The sequence below is a fragment of the Ammospiza caudacuta genome, chromosome 3, assembly GCF_027887145.1.
Source record: "Ammospiza caudacuta isolate bAmmCau1 chromosome 3, bAmmCau1.pri, whole genome shotgun sequence".
Lineage (NCBI taxonomy): Eukaryota > Metazoa > Chordata > Aves > Passeriformes > Passerellidae > Ammospiza > Ammospiza caudacuta.
In genome coordinates, this window is record NC_080595.1 from 2078045 (window position 1) to 2091836 (window position 13792).

A 13792-nucleotide genomic window follows, 5' to 3' on the forward strand; every position below is an offset into this window, starting at 1 on the left:
CTCTGTTACTGTTTCACTGTGACATCTCATTGAGCTAAGCTGTCCATGTGAGGCTCTGAAAAGTCTGTTTTATTTCACTTGTTTGCAAATGCCAAGAGTGATGCTTGGAGGGCTGGAGCCCCTCTGCTCTGGAGACAGGCTGAGAGACGGGGGTGTTCAGCCTGGAGAGACCTCAGAGCCCCTGGAAGGGCTGTGAGAGGGCTGGAGAGAGACTTTGGCCAAGGGCACACAGTGACAGGACAAGGGCAATGGCTTCCACGGACAGAGGGCAGGGCTGGATCGGATACTGGGGAGAAATTCATCCCTGTGAGGGTGGAAAGGCCTTGGCACAGGTTTCCCAGAGGAGCTGTGGATGGCTCTGAGGAAGCAGATCTGCAGCCAGCAGCTCTGCCTGCTGGAAGGAGCCACACACATCCACCGAAGTGAATGAAATTTGATACTACCTTGTAAAGCAAGGACAGAGTGAAACCAGGAGAATCCATGAAACTGCTGGACAAACCAAAACTGGTTCCACATATCTAAAGAAATACAATGGACAGGTGGTGTCATATCATAAAGGGAGGCTGCAGAAACCACTGCATAAACTCACAAACATCACTGGAAACTGAGAGCCCTGATTTTCATGCCATGTTCTCTGCTTTTCCCCAGCCCCTGTCAATGGGCTTCAGGGGAATCACTCCCAGTTTGTGCAGTTTAAACTACAGCTTTATATTTTGCAAAAATAAAAAATTACAGCCCGCTTCCCAGCCCTCTGCTCTTCCCTCTCCTCAGCACTTCTTGCACAAGCTGAGGGACCATCCAGTTTTCCTTCAGATTGGAACCTACCCACTTGTCAGCTGCTTGACACAAGCCAAGTATTTTCCTCACGTTGTGAGATCCACCCAAGTGCAAACACTGGCCATATTAAAAGCCTGCTAAGGGAGCCATGGGAGAGCTAAATGCCCATATTAGTGCCAGCACCTCTTCCACAGAGAGCTGCCCCCCAGATGAGCGTCCAGTCAGGCTCTGCAGTGAGGATGCTGCCCATGGCTGCACAGAGCCCCTCGTTGGCAGTGAGCAGTGCCAGTGCTGCGGTTGCTCCCTGGGAGGCACAGCCCACGGTAGGCACTCAGAGCAGAGCCTGTCCCCAGTGCTGCAGGGAGGCCCTGGAGCTGCCACTTGCCTACGTGACCTGAGCACAGGAATGCAGGGACAGGGGGAATGTGAGCAGAGCTCTCTCATTAACGCAGTGTGGCTCGTCCCATTGCCAAACAAGCACGTTCACTTGCACTGCAAGCTGTCTCTGCTGGGATTTCAGAGAAACTAGCAAATATTTCCATTTTCTTTCCTGCCCCTCCTTCAATCTTACCCAATGTGTCACTGCCTTTCCACTGAATCCCTCACTGCTGCTCTGCAAGGAGGAGTTCTGCCAGCTCATCCTGGCTGGCTGGAAGCCCTATCCTTTGCCATTTTAGGTTTAAGAGAGTGATCCCCTGCTGATGCCCTCTCTCTGTATTTCCTCAGGTCATTCAGCTGTAGCTTTTCCTTGCCCCACTCACTTTGCAAGGCTTTTTCACAATAGATGGGAATTGAAGCTGTTTTTATCCAGCTGCTTTGAGTGCTGCATGTGACTGCAGCTCCTCTTCCTACAAAGAGGAGAGGTTTCAGTGGGAAGACTCCTTCCTGCAGAGGTTGGAGTGGGAAGGCAGGACCCAGGGCATTCCTGCACTTCCATAACTCCAGGCTGGATGTGGCAGGCAGCACCTGAGAGGAGGCCTGCCCCAGCCTGCTGTGCCTGACACCTGCAGCAGCCCCGGCTTGGAGTCACCTTCCATCCCAGCCATGTCACCCAGCACGTCCCACCAGGCTCCGGACATTCCCTCAGAGCACGTGGAGTTCCACACCCTCCCCAGTTTGTGCAATACCCCGATCACCCTCGGCTCCCATGAGCTCATCCCACCTATTGATACACAGGGCTGAGAGCAGGTGGGCTGCACAAACCACGTTATCAATTGCACAGATGTGGGAGAGGCTTCCCAGAATGAGTGAAAGAGTGAAGAAGTGAAAGCAGGACAGGGGCGTCTCCCCAGAAATTTTGCAATACAGAGATGAATTCCTGGGCAGGAATGTTATTAGATGAAAACAAACCTTTAGGAAACTAGCATTTCCTCTCTGCTGCAACCCTGTTCTGCACACGGTGCTTAACTAAACCCAAGCCAGGTCAGGGTAAAGCACTGCCGATGTCAGAGGATCCTGCTGCTCTTACATCAAATTCCATTGGGGATTTCACCACTGCCTTCGGCCTGGGTTAGGAGACACACACCCCATCATTTTCTGAAACCTCAGGCTAAATAATCCTGTTCTTCCATTCTCTCCCCTTTCTCTGTAGGAAAATGTCTTGCTTGTGCTTGCTCTGTGGACAGACCCGTGAAACAGTTCTTTTGTTGCCTTTAAAAGCCTTTCTCCAGATTTGTTTTTCAGGATATTTTCATTCTTAACCATCACTTGGATCACGGCCAGTAAGAAACATTCACCTCTTAAACTTTACAGCCTGGTACCATCCTCACCTTCTGGTGCTCTGCTTATCTTGGTGTCACTGAGGAATGCAGGCTCAGCCCGAGAATTCCTGCGGGCAGAGGGGCTTTGTGCAGCCCTGAACGCCCCGGGGAGGGGGCGTCTGCTCCAGCTCCCTTTGCACGGCCCGTGTGAAAAGGCTGACAGGAACGCCTGCCCTTGCTAACGCTCCCTCAGGTTGTCACCGAAACTCTCAGAAAAGCGGAAAAAAGAATAAAAGGCGACATGAGAACAAGCCAAAGTGAATCACAAAGGGGAAATCTCTGCCTGCTGTTAGCAGATATTTCAAAGAAGCTGGTGAACAGGGGCTGCTGCCTGCCCTGGGAAACCTCCACTAGTACCTGTATGTAGCACCACAGCAGAAATATTTCAGGTGATGAGAGATTAGCTCTTTGCAGCTAACCAAAGACCTGGGAAAATACAATACCTGCCACAAAAACTGGCCAACGAAAAAAGCAGAAACAAAGATGGAAAATAAAAATAACCAAAGCTCATTTTCCAAGGGCGCTCTGCCTCTTGCAACAGGTTCTCTGTATCACTCAGAAATCAAGGGCCTCAGGGCAAAGAAAACCTCCTCCCTTCCACCTTCACCAAAACGAGCAGCAGCTTTCCCAGTCTGCTCAACTCAGTCTCCAAAATGAAGTCAGTAAGGATCAACTCATTAAAATTAAAGCAGCTTTTGGCTCCCCGAGTTTCCTGGAGTATTTTTTGAAAAATATTAAAATCAATAAGACAGCAAATAACCCTAAAATAAGCAATGAAAATTCACTGTCTGTAAATATTGAGCTAAGGGCAGCAATCATAAGTATTTAATAATTTAATAATCCGGGGCAAAGCCAGGCCAGCTCCCTGCTCCTCGGCTTCCCAAAGAGGAGTGCCGCAGCCGGCAGCTCTGTGAAACCAGAGGGAAGGCAGGCTTTCCACCGGCCTGCCTGGAGCTGGGCTTTCCTGCCCTTGTACCAAATTCTTCAGATTTTTGTAACCTGCTGCGCCCTGCCCTTTGAGCCGGAGCTCCGGAGGTAGCTGCGGGCCCGCACGTGCCTGCCCCGCTGGCCCGGCCCGGGTCACTGGTGGCATCAGCCCTCGTTGGGAACCATCCCTCTGCCCCGGAGCCCTCCGCGGGAACGCCGTGCGCGCCTCGCTGGCCTCCCCGGGAACGCCATGGCTCCACAGAGTCCTACTGAAGCCCCTATCTGTGTTCTGTGCATGTTCTGGTGCTTTTCAAGGCTCTCTCCCCACGCTCACGATGACCCACACGGTCAGTAGATAAGGTCTGCCTAATCCGTGCTTGCAGACTCAACGATTTTGGGCAAGCAAGGCCTTTATCTGCACTTTAGCACCGAAGTTTACAGGTCGGTGCTGCCTTCATGTCAGGGATCTGTTTTGTTGCCCCGACAAAGAAAAAGCACTGACTACCGTTCTCCTTGGAAATTTTAACAATTAATTGTCCTACAGTAGTTACAGAACAACCACTCTTAACTTTTACTTTGGAACAATCTCCATCAACTCATCCCTTTCTGGGATCATTTCCCTGACTTTATTCTCTGCTCTCGACCTAATTATTGTTAGAATTGTGGGAATGCTGAAAAGCCCAGCTCGGGGCAGGTCCCTCAGTGGGAGATGGTTTCTGTGTCAGTTTTACTTATCCAGCAAACGATGAGAGAAGTAGCGGGAAGGGAATTGTCCCAAGCCATGTGGTACACAGATGCAGGACAGAGAACGCAGCCCACGCACAGCGGGAGCAGGAGAGGCCTCCCAAAGTTCGTCACACGGGGAGTGAGGTGCCCTCTCCATCCGCACAGAGAATTCCTCTCTGCGGGAGGAGCAGGTGAGAGTTTCACTTCTGACATATCCTAAGGGCCTCCTTAGAAAGTAATTTGTCCTGCGTGAACTTTTGCAGAATTTACTCTCCAAGAGCAAGAGTCTTAGAAATTTAAACACTTGAAGCCCCTCACTGGCGCCTAAAGAGAGACCAAAGCTCATGTCAGCAGGCAGAGCCTCAGCTTTACATCATCCTGACCTGCCAACAAAGGAGCACAGCAATTCCCCTCCCTCCCCCCGTCGGTGGAAGACGTGAGAGTCGGGACTATTGACACTGATCTTTTCCCTTTATCCCCCTCTGCTCAGACAAAGACAGACAGGAGCAGCCCTGCGTGAGTGTTGGGAAATAAGAGCCCTCCCACCCACCTCCCGGTAGGGCCAAGGAGCGGGGAAAGCTGCCCGGAGCCGCCCCCTCTCGAAGCTGGATGCGGGGGAGCGAGCCTGGAACAGACCTCGCCCGAGCCTGTGGGCAGAGCCGGGAGCAGGGAAAGCCGGGGCCGGAGAGAGGCAGCTCACGGGGCCGGCTGAGTCACCCCGAGCCTATAAAAGCCGGGCCGAGCAGCCGGAGCCGCTCGGAGCGAGGCACGAGGCACCGGCACTGTCGGACAGGTACGTGCGAGCGGGTGCGGTTTAGAGGCAAGGATTAACATTAAATCTGATATTGGAATACAGCAGCCCAACTCCTCCCATCCTCTCCCTGCCCGTGTGCTGCGGAGCGGGAGATCCAGCGGCCCCGGTGACCGGGAAGCCCTGAGGCCGCTCGGATCTTGCCCGGTTCCGCCTGACGAAAAGGACACGGGCAAACACAACACATTATTTGGGGCTCCGGTGTACACTATTTTGCTGGTCCCTACTTCAAACCTGGGATGGCAGCAAAGGATAACGGTCTGGGCAAGACCTGGCATCATTCAGGGAACAGCGAGGAGCAATTAAACTTTGGAATAAGTCTGAGATATTTCATAATCCGTGGGGTTTCGGTTACCACCCTACACTGTAATATATTTCTGGACGAGAAATCATTTTGTTGCCGGGAAGCACAAAAGACAGCTCAACAAGGAAAGCGCGAGTTTGGGGCTGGGGTTAATTCCTTCCTTAATGACACACATTACCTGTGGGGACTTCGCACAAGGCGCTAAGGACGTTTGTTTTTTACGAAGACCAAAGCAGGAGTGGGAGGAGGGAGCACGGAGGCAGCTGTAACACTAAATAACATGTTTCTTGGCGCTCAGGCCTTTGGGGCCCCCATCCAGGAGCATATTCAGTTTCTGACCACTTCCACTGAAATGTGGTTCGGGAGCTGCATTTTCAGTGCATCCCTTCCCAGCAGCTGGGCCGTGCAGAGCCTGCCTGTGCCTCTCACCCACAGCAGGCCCAGCCCTGCCTGGCACACAGGCTCGGGGGCACTGCCCGCTCCTCGGGAGCCCAAACATCCCTGTGGGTCCCCACTGGCACTGCCCTCACAACGGGGCAGAACTGCCCTGGCAGAGCCCACACAAGCCCCTGGGTTTTCTGTTCCAGCTGCTGCTAGGGAAAGGAAAGTCCTTCCTGACACAGGAAAGGCACTAATACCTGCCCACTCCACACAACTCTGCCCAGTCGGGGGTTCTGGGTTTTAAAGTTTGGTAACTCTCCTCTGTCCTCAGATCTTTCATTTGCTTTACACAGCCTCATGGGAACCAGTTCCCTGCCACAGGCACATTGGACCCGGTTGTTTGGGCATCACCCCACTGGGCTGCCCAAAGTGGACACAGTGCAGGACAGCCTGCTGGCACTGAGGGGCAGGTGTGGGATACAGCTTGGGTCATGCTTCCTGCATGAACGACTGGAGGCACACTTAGACTAAGACTGCATGATACTTCTGTCCCCAAGGATTCATGTTTGCTTAGGCTTAACTACAGAAGAGCTATTCATTATTAATTATCATTTATCCCTGTCTGGATATAATAGGAAAGGGCTTATAAACCGTTTTTCTTTTAAATAGTTTGTAGATGACTGGAGGGATTTTAATTTAGCTCTAAATGTCGTTGTTTTGTTTTCCCCTCCCTGAAACACAAAGGAAACAGACCTTGCAAACTACAGGCACCTTGGAGAAGGATGTTGTCCCCCTTGCTCATCCTCCCTCTGCTGCTGGGGACCACAGCACACAGCCCTGTGAGCAGAGCAGCTTCCAGGGATGTCACCACCTTTTTCCAGCTGGCTCAGGAGGACACTTGGGAGAATGTTAATCTCACCAGCATGTCCTGTGAGGATCAGAAGAACAGGACCTGGATCACCCTGCAGCTGACCAACAGCAGCCTGACAGCTTTCCCAGTCTGCCTTCCAGAGGCCCTGCAGAGCCTGGATCTCAGCAATAACCTCTTGCAGGAGGTGAATGGCACAGAGATAGCAAACCTGCCCCAGCTGCGTGTCCTCTCGCTGAGGCACAACCACCTCTGGGCAGTGAGGTGGGGATCTGAAACCCTCAGCAGTCTCCTCAAGCTGGACTTGAGTTTTAACAAGCTGTCATCTGTGCCATCCTGCCTCGGCTCTGCCCTGCCCAACCTGAGGTGGCTGTCCTTGGCTGGCAATCCCCTGATTGAAATCCAGCCACTGGCTTTTTCCTGCTACCCTCAGCTGCAGGTCCTGAACCTCTCTGTGACGCTGCTGGGGCAGGATGACAGCAGGGGAATCGGGGACTCTGCTTTTGCCATCAGCACAGATCCCCACGAGGCCACGGACAGGCCTGGGAACTCCATCGAGGTGCTTGATCTGAGCAGGACCTTTCTTGAGACCAGTAAGTCTCTTGGGTTTCCCCCTGTAAGCACAGGGCTGGGTCAGGCCGGGGGAGCAGAAGCCGTGCTGGGACCATGGCTCCCATCCTGGCTGAGCTGGAGCGCAGGGGAACACCCCCCACTGAAAGCTGCACACAGCTGCTGCAGGCACTCACGCAAAGCAGCCTCCCAAAGGAAGGGCACAGACCAAACTGTGAGACAGGAGGGTTTGTCCCAGGGTAGTCACCCACCTCCATCCTAATCCCACTGTCTGCCATTGACAGTCACCTCCCTGTCAGCCCCGGGATTAGCTCTGGGAAGCGCAGGAGGAAATTAGTTTCCCTTTCCAGACAGGCTGTTGAAATCTTTCTTTGTCCCCACAGCCACTCTGAGCTCTCAGAGCTGCACTGCAGTAGCACAGAGAGGCTTTTTGTGCCATCCACAGCCCAAACACTTCCGCTGAGGGGGGGAGAATCCCTGCCCCGAGCAATCCACAGGATATTTTCTCCCTTTTGCCCTGCCAGCCTCAGTTTATACCTGAGGTGCTGGGACACACAGATGCGAGATGCCTTGCCCAGCTGCTCTCAGCCTGGGCCAGGGCCAGGGCCCCAAGCTAGAGGTTCACTTCAACTCACATTAAACAGCTGCACCACCAAATTTCCTCCATAAATTTGACTAATTTGTCTTGTGGTAGTGAGTTCCCTACTGAGTCATGGGACAGAAAGGCCCTATTATACAAGACCATCCGTTCAGTTTCATGCCTCTTGGCTCTTTTTCCATGCTAGAAGAAAGAAGTGATTTGCTTTTCTTGCACCAGTCAGGACCTTGTAGACCACTTTCCTGAGCAGAGAAATCCTTGTTCATTTAATCTCACCCAACAAGAAATCTATTCCATATCTCTTATCAGCTTTGTCCTATTTCCCCCTCTTTTCCTCTGCCCTACGACAGCCTGACCTGTGGGGACTATTGCAGAAATGCAGCTGCATGAATGTTCACACACTGGTGTATTGACTTTTGTTCTGTTCCTTTCCCAAAGAGAATAGCTGCAGAAGGTGACAGATATTTCATATCTATGAACTCAAACCCTTTTTCTAGGCAGAAATCCACAGGAATGCTCTGTTCAGGCAATAGCTGTAAATATTTTTCTGTTTCAGTTCGACCAGAGTGGGCCAGAGGCTTGGCCAGCCTCAGATCACTTTACCTGACAAACATGCCACGGTTAAGAAGCCTCGACAGCGACTTCCTCAGGTCCCTGCCTGGTCTCCGAGAGCTGCGCTGTCAGGACTCCCATTCCCTGGGCTTTGTGCAGACAGAGGTGTTTGACAGCGCTCCTCACCTGAGCCATCTCTCGTTTGAGAAGTGAGTTGGGTTTTTCTGTCCTTCCCCACATAATGCTGCCTTTGCCCCACAGCCTGTGGTGCCTGCGAGCTGAATTGAACGGTTTGTTATCAGATTTAGGAAGGAGGTGTGGGCTTGCTGTCTTTGCCATGTACAATCTGTGATCTGGCCTGATAGAACTGATGCAGCCCAAAGAGGCAGCCTGGGGCTCACAGCACAATTAACTGTTTGCTTGAGCTTGCATCCATTGTGTTCCCACTCCTCTGCCTCATCTCCCCATCCAATGAATTCACCCAGGGCTGTTTGGATCAGCACAGATCCACTGAACCCTGCTTGTGCTAAAGACCAGGCTTGCAAGGGCAAAATCCTATCAGAGGAGAAGCAGGTCTCTGAGGGTTCCCTGCTCTGCCAGGACGAGTGCTGACAGTTCTCCAAAACCTGCAGCTCAGAAGCAGACAAAAACCCTGTCCCACTTTTAGTGTGACATTTTAATAGAGCTCCTTGTTCATCATTAGTGAAAGCCATGTTTCAGTCCTCATCCTAGGGGTAGCACCTCTTGATACATCTCATACCTGAAATACTAAGAGGGGCAAAAGTCTGAAACTGATTTATCAAAATAGGAGCAGGTGAGGTGCACACAGAGCAGCACAAAGGAAAAAAATCTGGAGAGCACTTTGAAACATTTTTATAATAGTGACCCAGATAAGAGCATATCAGAAAACAAACACTAGAGCACTGCCTGTGCCTAGATACCAGTTTCAGGAAAATAAACCCATACAAAGCAAAAATCCTATGGATTCCATCCCCCTTGACTGCCTCACTGCATTTACACAGCACTTCCCAACACTTGCAGAAATACCAGTTCAAAGTGCTAAAAATCAAAGTGCTAAAACTTTAAGGAATTGAAGTCCTAGAAATTAGAGAGCATCTCCTGAGCATGCAGAGTGCAGGGTGGTGGGTTAATAACTGCTCTCTGCCAGGGGAAATGGGAATATTGCTTTGTGCCCTACACACACTAAGGGTAAGGGATACTGAGCACAGTCCAGTCGTTGGAAGGTACCTCAGCATTTCTTAATTATTGCATTTGTGTTCTTGTAGCTGTAACCTGAGTTCCTTTAATCCTTGGAACACCAATTCCTCGGATGGCATCACCATCAGCTTGCACGGGAATCCTCTGCTGTGCAGCTGCCAGCTCTCCTGGCTGCTGTCTACGCCCCAGAAAGTTGTTCTGCAAAAGTAAGTGAGCTCAGGAGATCGAGCAATGCTCTGCAGACACAACCTCAGTGTGCAAGTTGTCTGGGGACCAGGCATTCACCATTCACCGAGCTGTTCAAATTCCTGGTGTGTTCTTCCCTTCCACAAGAGGTAGAAATGCAAAATAATGTCCCTTTCAGGGACAAAGCATAAGGTGTTATTGGCTGTGGTTCTACTTTTAGGTGAGAATATTTTCTTTCTGTTTTGGACCATATTTCACATGTTTCCATATTAGCTAACGATAGAAAATGAGCTGTCTTGATGTACTAGAGCTGGGAACAGAAACTGGGAAACTTTGGAAGATCTTTAACAAATTATTTTCTCCTCACCCTGCTACTTGCAAAGCTTACATCACCACCGGCAGTCAACAAAACCCTTGCAAATAGCACCATTTCTCACCTATTGTTTTCACGCTCCCCTCAGTTTTACAGACTAATTACAGTAAGCTGCAGTTAAAGGAAATATTTGCATATAAATGGTCTCTCTTCCTTTTCAAAGGCCACCAAGATTTGTCATCAAATCTCTCAGAGGGCAGGGAAGTAGATTGTTGAAATTAGACAGTGTTGTTTCATCGGGATGGGTTTAGCAGTTGCATTCTTTACCAGAATTTCAGTGGCTGAGTAAATAAGGAATTCGATCTTAGTCATTGAAAAGTCCCGCATCAGCCCACCTCCAGCTGCCTAAAGCAGATGGATTAGGAATCCCGGGAATCCTGTTACAGCTCCCTGCATGTGTTCCCCTGTTACAGCTGTGTTGAATCCCGGTGCCCTTTGCTAAAGTTCACAGCCATTGTTGTACCAAAGGACACTTCCCCCCGGGCATAGATATCCCTGCACCTTCCAAAGCAGTTCCAGCTAAATTCCACAGGCAGTGCTGTGCAAAGCTGCCTGCACTGTTGTCAAGGCAATCTAGCTTTGGTTTCACATTCTCACTAACATAAAGATGGTTTTGACAGCAGGTCACCAGTTCCAATCCAGGCAGCCTGAACAGAACAGAAACCTGTCATGTTCTTCTGGACCTTGACTATTCTGGTTTCCCTCTGCAGGGCTCGGGAGACCTTTTGTACATCCCAGGAAGACTCGGGCAGACCTTCAACATCTTTTTCACTGCTGGAGCTCTACAACAAGTGCCAGTCAGAGAGCAACGTTACACAGCCCGACTCGAACACAGCCCCTCCTGAGGGTGATGCTTTCAGCTTCACCAGCCATGATGCCTCTGCTGCAGTAACAACAGACTCAGCCCTGCTGACAACAGATCTGACTCACACCAGCTCCCTCATCCAGAGGGGTGTGATGAGCACTGCAGCATCCAACCCAATGCCAACCAAAGACACCTACACCAGCTCTCTAATCCAGAGGGGTGTGGTGAGCACAGCAACATCCAACCCAATGCTAACCAAAGACACCTACACCAGCTCTCTAATCCAGAGGGCTGCAAGGAGCACAGCAACATCCAACCCAATGCTAACCAAAGACATCCATACCAGTTCCCTCATCCAGAGGGATGCAAGGAGCACAGCAGCATCCAACCCAACAGAGCCCATCCTAACAAACGCCAACAGTTCCTCCCACGAGGAGGAGGCAGTTTCTGAACCCACAAGCAGTCCCCCTTCCTTGGCATCTGTAACCTCCTTCCCAGTTTTTTTCCAAGAGTTCTTTGCTCAGTCCCCAGACCACAGCTCCCCAAGTCCAGCTGGAACAGAACAGCTCCAGAGAGGGCTCAGAACAACTGAAATGACACACCCTCAGGAAGGGCCATTCAAGCAGAGCACCAGTGCCTTTTCCACTGGAGGAACAGGAGTCCCCCACAGCACCACCCACCACAGTCGCTCCTCTGCCACCCCTGCCAGGCAAGGTGCCCCCCAGACGAGCCCCCCAGAGCTGAACCCCACGAGGAGCAGTGCCCCCTCAGGGGCTGTGCCCACCACTCCATCCCCACACTACACCGATGACTATTACTATGAAGAGCCCAGGGAGGAAGGCCCAGTGCAGACAGCCCAGGCTCCCTGTGACTACGATCCCTGCAGGCACCTGCAGAAGCCGTGCAAGCAGCTCCAGAGCATATCCCAGTGCTCATGTCCTGGCACTTCCAGGGAAGACGAGGTTCCAGACTCCCCCAGGCTCAGGGCAGTGATTGAGATCACTGACAGCTCCGCACAGATCCGCTGGTGTGCCCCAAACTCCGTTGTTCACAGCTATGAGCTGCTGCTTCGTGCCCAAGACAGCGAGGACAGGCAGTTGGTCATGGACAACATCTACCCCACGGCCAGGCAGTACACCCTGTACAACCTGCTGCCATTCACCACCTACCACATCTGTGTCACTGCCTCCAACAAGGCAGGGTCAAGCCGGGCCACAACAGGCCAGGAAATTCCAGGTAATTCGTGCACCAGCTTTAAAACAAAACCCAGCTACAAGTATGTTTTTGCTGGTCTGTCTGCAGCAAGTGGACTCTTTCTCATTACCACAATCATTTTGTCTGTATGTCTGTGCAAGGTGTGTAAAAAGCCTCAGAGTGAGCAGTATGGCACACACTTAGTCTCCTACAAGAACCCAGCATTTGATTATCCCTTAAAAGTACAAACCACAAATTAGCTCTGGGTGATTGTTCTATACAGTCAAAGTTCACTATCTCCATCACCTTGGTGTGTTTTTATGAGACTCTGAAAGTGCCCTTCAGCAAAACTATGAACCAGCAGATTCCATAACCCAGACATTTCTAAGAGAGAGAAAACCACCAAAAAAAAGAGGAAAACTAATAATGAAGTTAGTCAACCAGAAGAAAGTCTTTGGACTCCTGTTCCTGTGCTAAGCAGCAGCAAGCCTGGACACTAACCTTGAAAAGTTGTTTTTGTAATCACCTACAAATAGAGTAGCATGAATTTCACACAGTGAGAGGCTGCCTGGCCAGCTGTCTGCCTCCAGTATCTCTCATGAGCACAGTCAGAGGAGAGCTGCAATCCAAGGTGCATTAAGCTTAGCAAGACACACTCTGCTTTTATTCACAGAGCAAAGCTGGGGGTTCCGTTTTTTAAAGGTATTATCCATAGAGTATAGCTGAAAGGAGTGAGTGGGCTCAGTGACAAGGTGTTGTGCAGATCTAACTCCTAAGCAAATGCAGATGATCAACCTAACTTCAGGAAAAAGAAACATGAAATTTTATTGTAGTCACAGTCTGTGTGAGATCCTTAGGTAAGGGATAAGTGTTTTGTTCTGACTTTTTACGATGTTGTCCACAGCTGAGCCCCCGACAGTGACCCACACAAGGGGGAGGGGAGCATGTTGACATTTACTTCCCAGTGGATTTTAGGCAGAGAGGATGTTCCGTCCCAATCATCCGTCCCATCTACAGATTTAGCAGCTGATGATTTACCTCATACAGAGGCAAAGAGCCAAGCAATGAAGCAATTGAATGTGTGCGCTGCTGAGGCTTGAAAAACCCAAATCCCCTGCACTAGCAGCAGACAGCTCTGCAGACACCTTTCAAATGAACCCTTGGGTGCCAATTTCTGTACAATAACACTGAGAAATGCTGACAATCCCAACTCTGACTTTGCCATTGGAATCCAGAGAGGCGTCCCAGCCTGATATTTCCCCAGGCTCCAGTTCCAGGAGCTGCCCATTCCTGCTGCTGTACAGACACAGTGCATAAACCCCTGAACTCTGAGGGGAAGGTGCTGTACTGTGCAAGAGTCCCTGTTCCGTTCTTTTGGGTTTTTTAATGCTTTCAGTATTACTGAAATAAAAGCCACAGAGCTACATTCTGGTTTTTTGTTAAAGACATGGATCTTGGTGTTGTCTTTACCATCTACAATGTTTGCCTGAGAAATTAACTCCTTTTGTTGTTTTGCAATGAACTTTCAACATGTAGTAAAGAAATGTTTTTATGATGTTATATTTGTGTTCTCTGATGTCCCAAGAGCTTTCATTTTGTATGTGGCAGAAGGAGGCTTGTTCCTTTGTCAGCACTGTGGGCTTGCAGTCCTTTCCTGGGAATTTGTCCTCTGGGAATGAGCATCACTGGACAGACACAGACTCCTGCCATGTGTGCCCCAAGTCTGGCTGAGCCCCACGACT

At 50.7% G+C, this 13792-nt stretch overlaps 1 protein-coding gene across 1 annotated transcript; it reads left to right on the forward strand.

The window, feature by feature from the left end:
- The first annotated feature begins 4637 nt into the window (after window positions 1-4637).
- Window positions 4638-13567, forward strand: LRRN4 (leucine rich repeat neuronal 4). The gene is made up of 5 exons (XM_058801799.1): window positions 4638-4983; window positions 6431-7147; window positions 8279-8483; window positions 9561-9698; window positions 10762-13567. The coding sequence occupies exons 1-5, from the start codon at window positions 4800-4802 to the stop codon at window positions 12308-12310; spliced, it is 2793 nt and encodes a 930-aa protein (XP_058657782.1). The 5' UTR covers window positions 4638-4799; the 3' UTR covers window positions 12311-13567.
- Window positions 13568-13792: the final 225 nt, after the last annotated feature.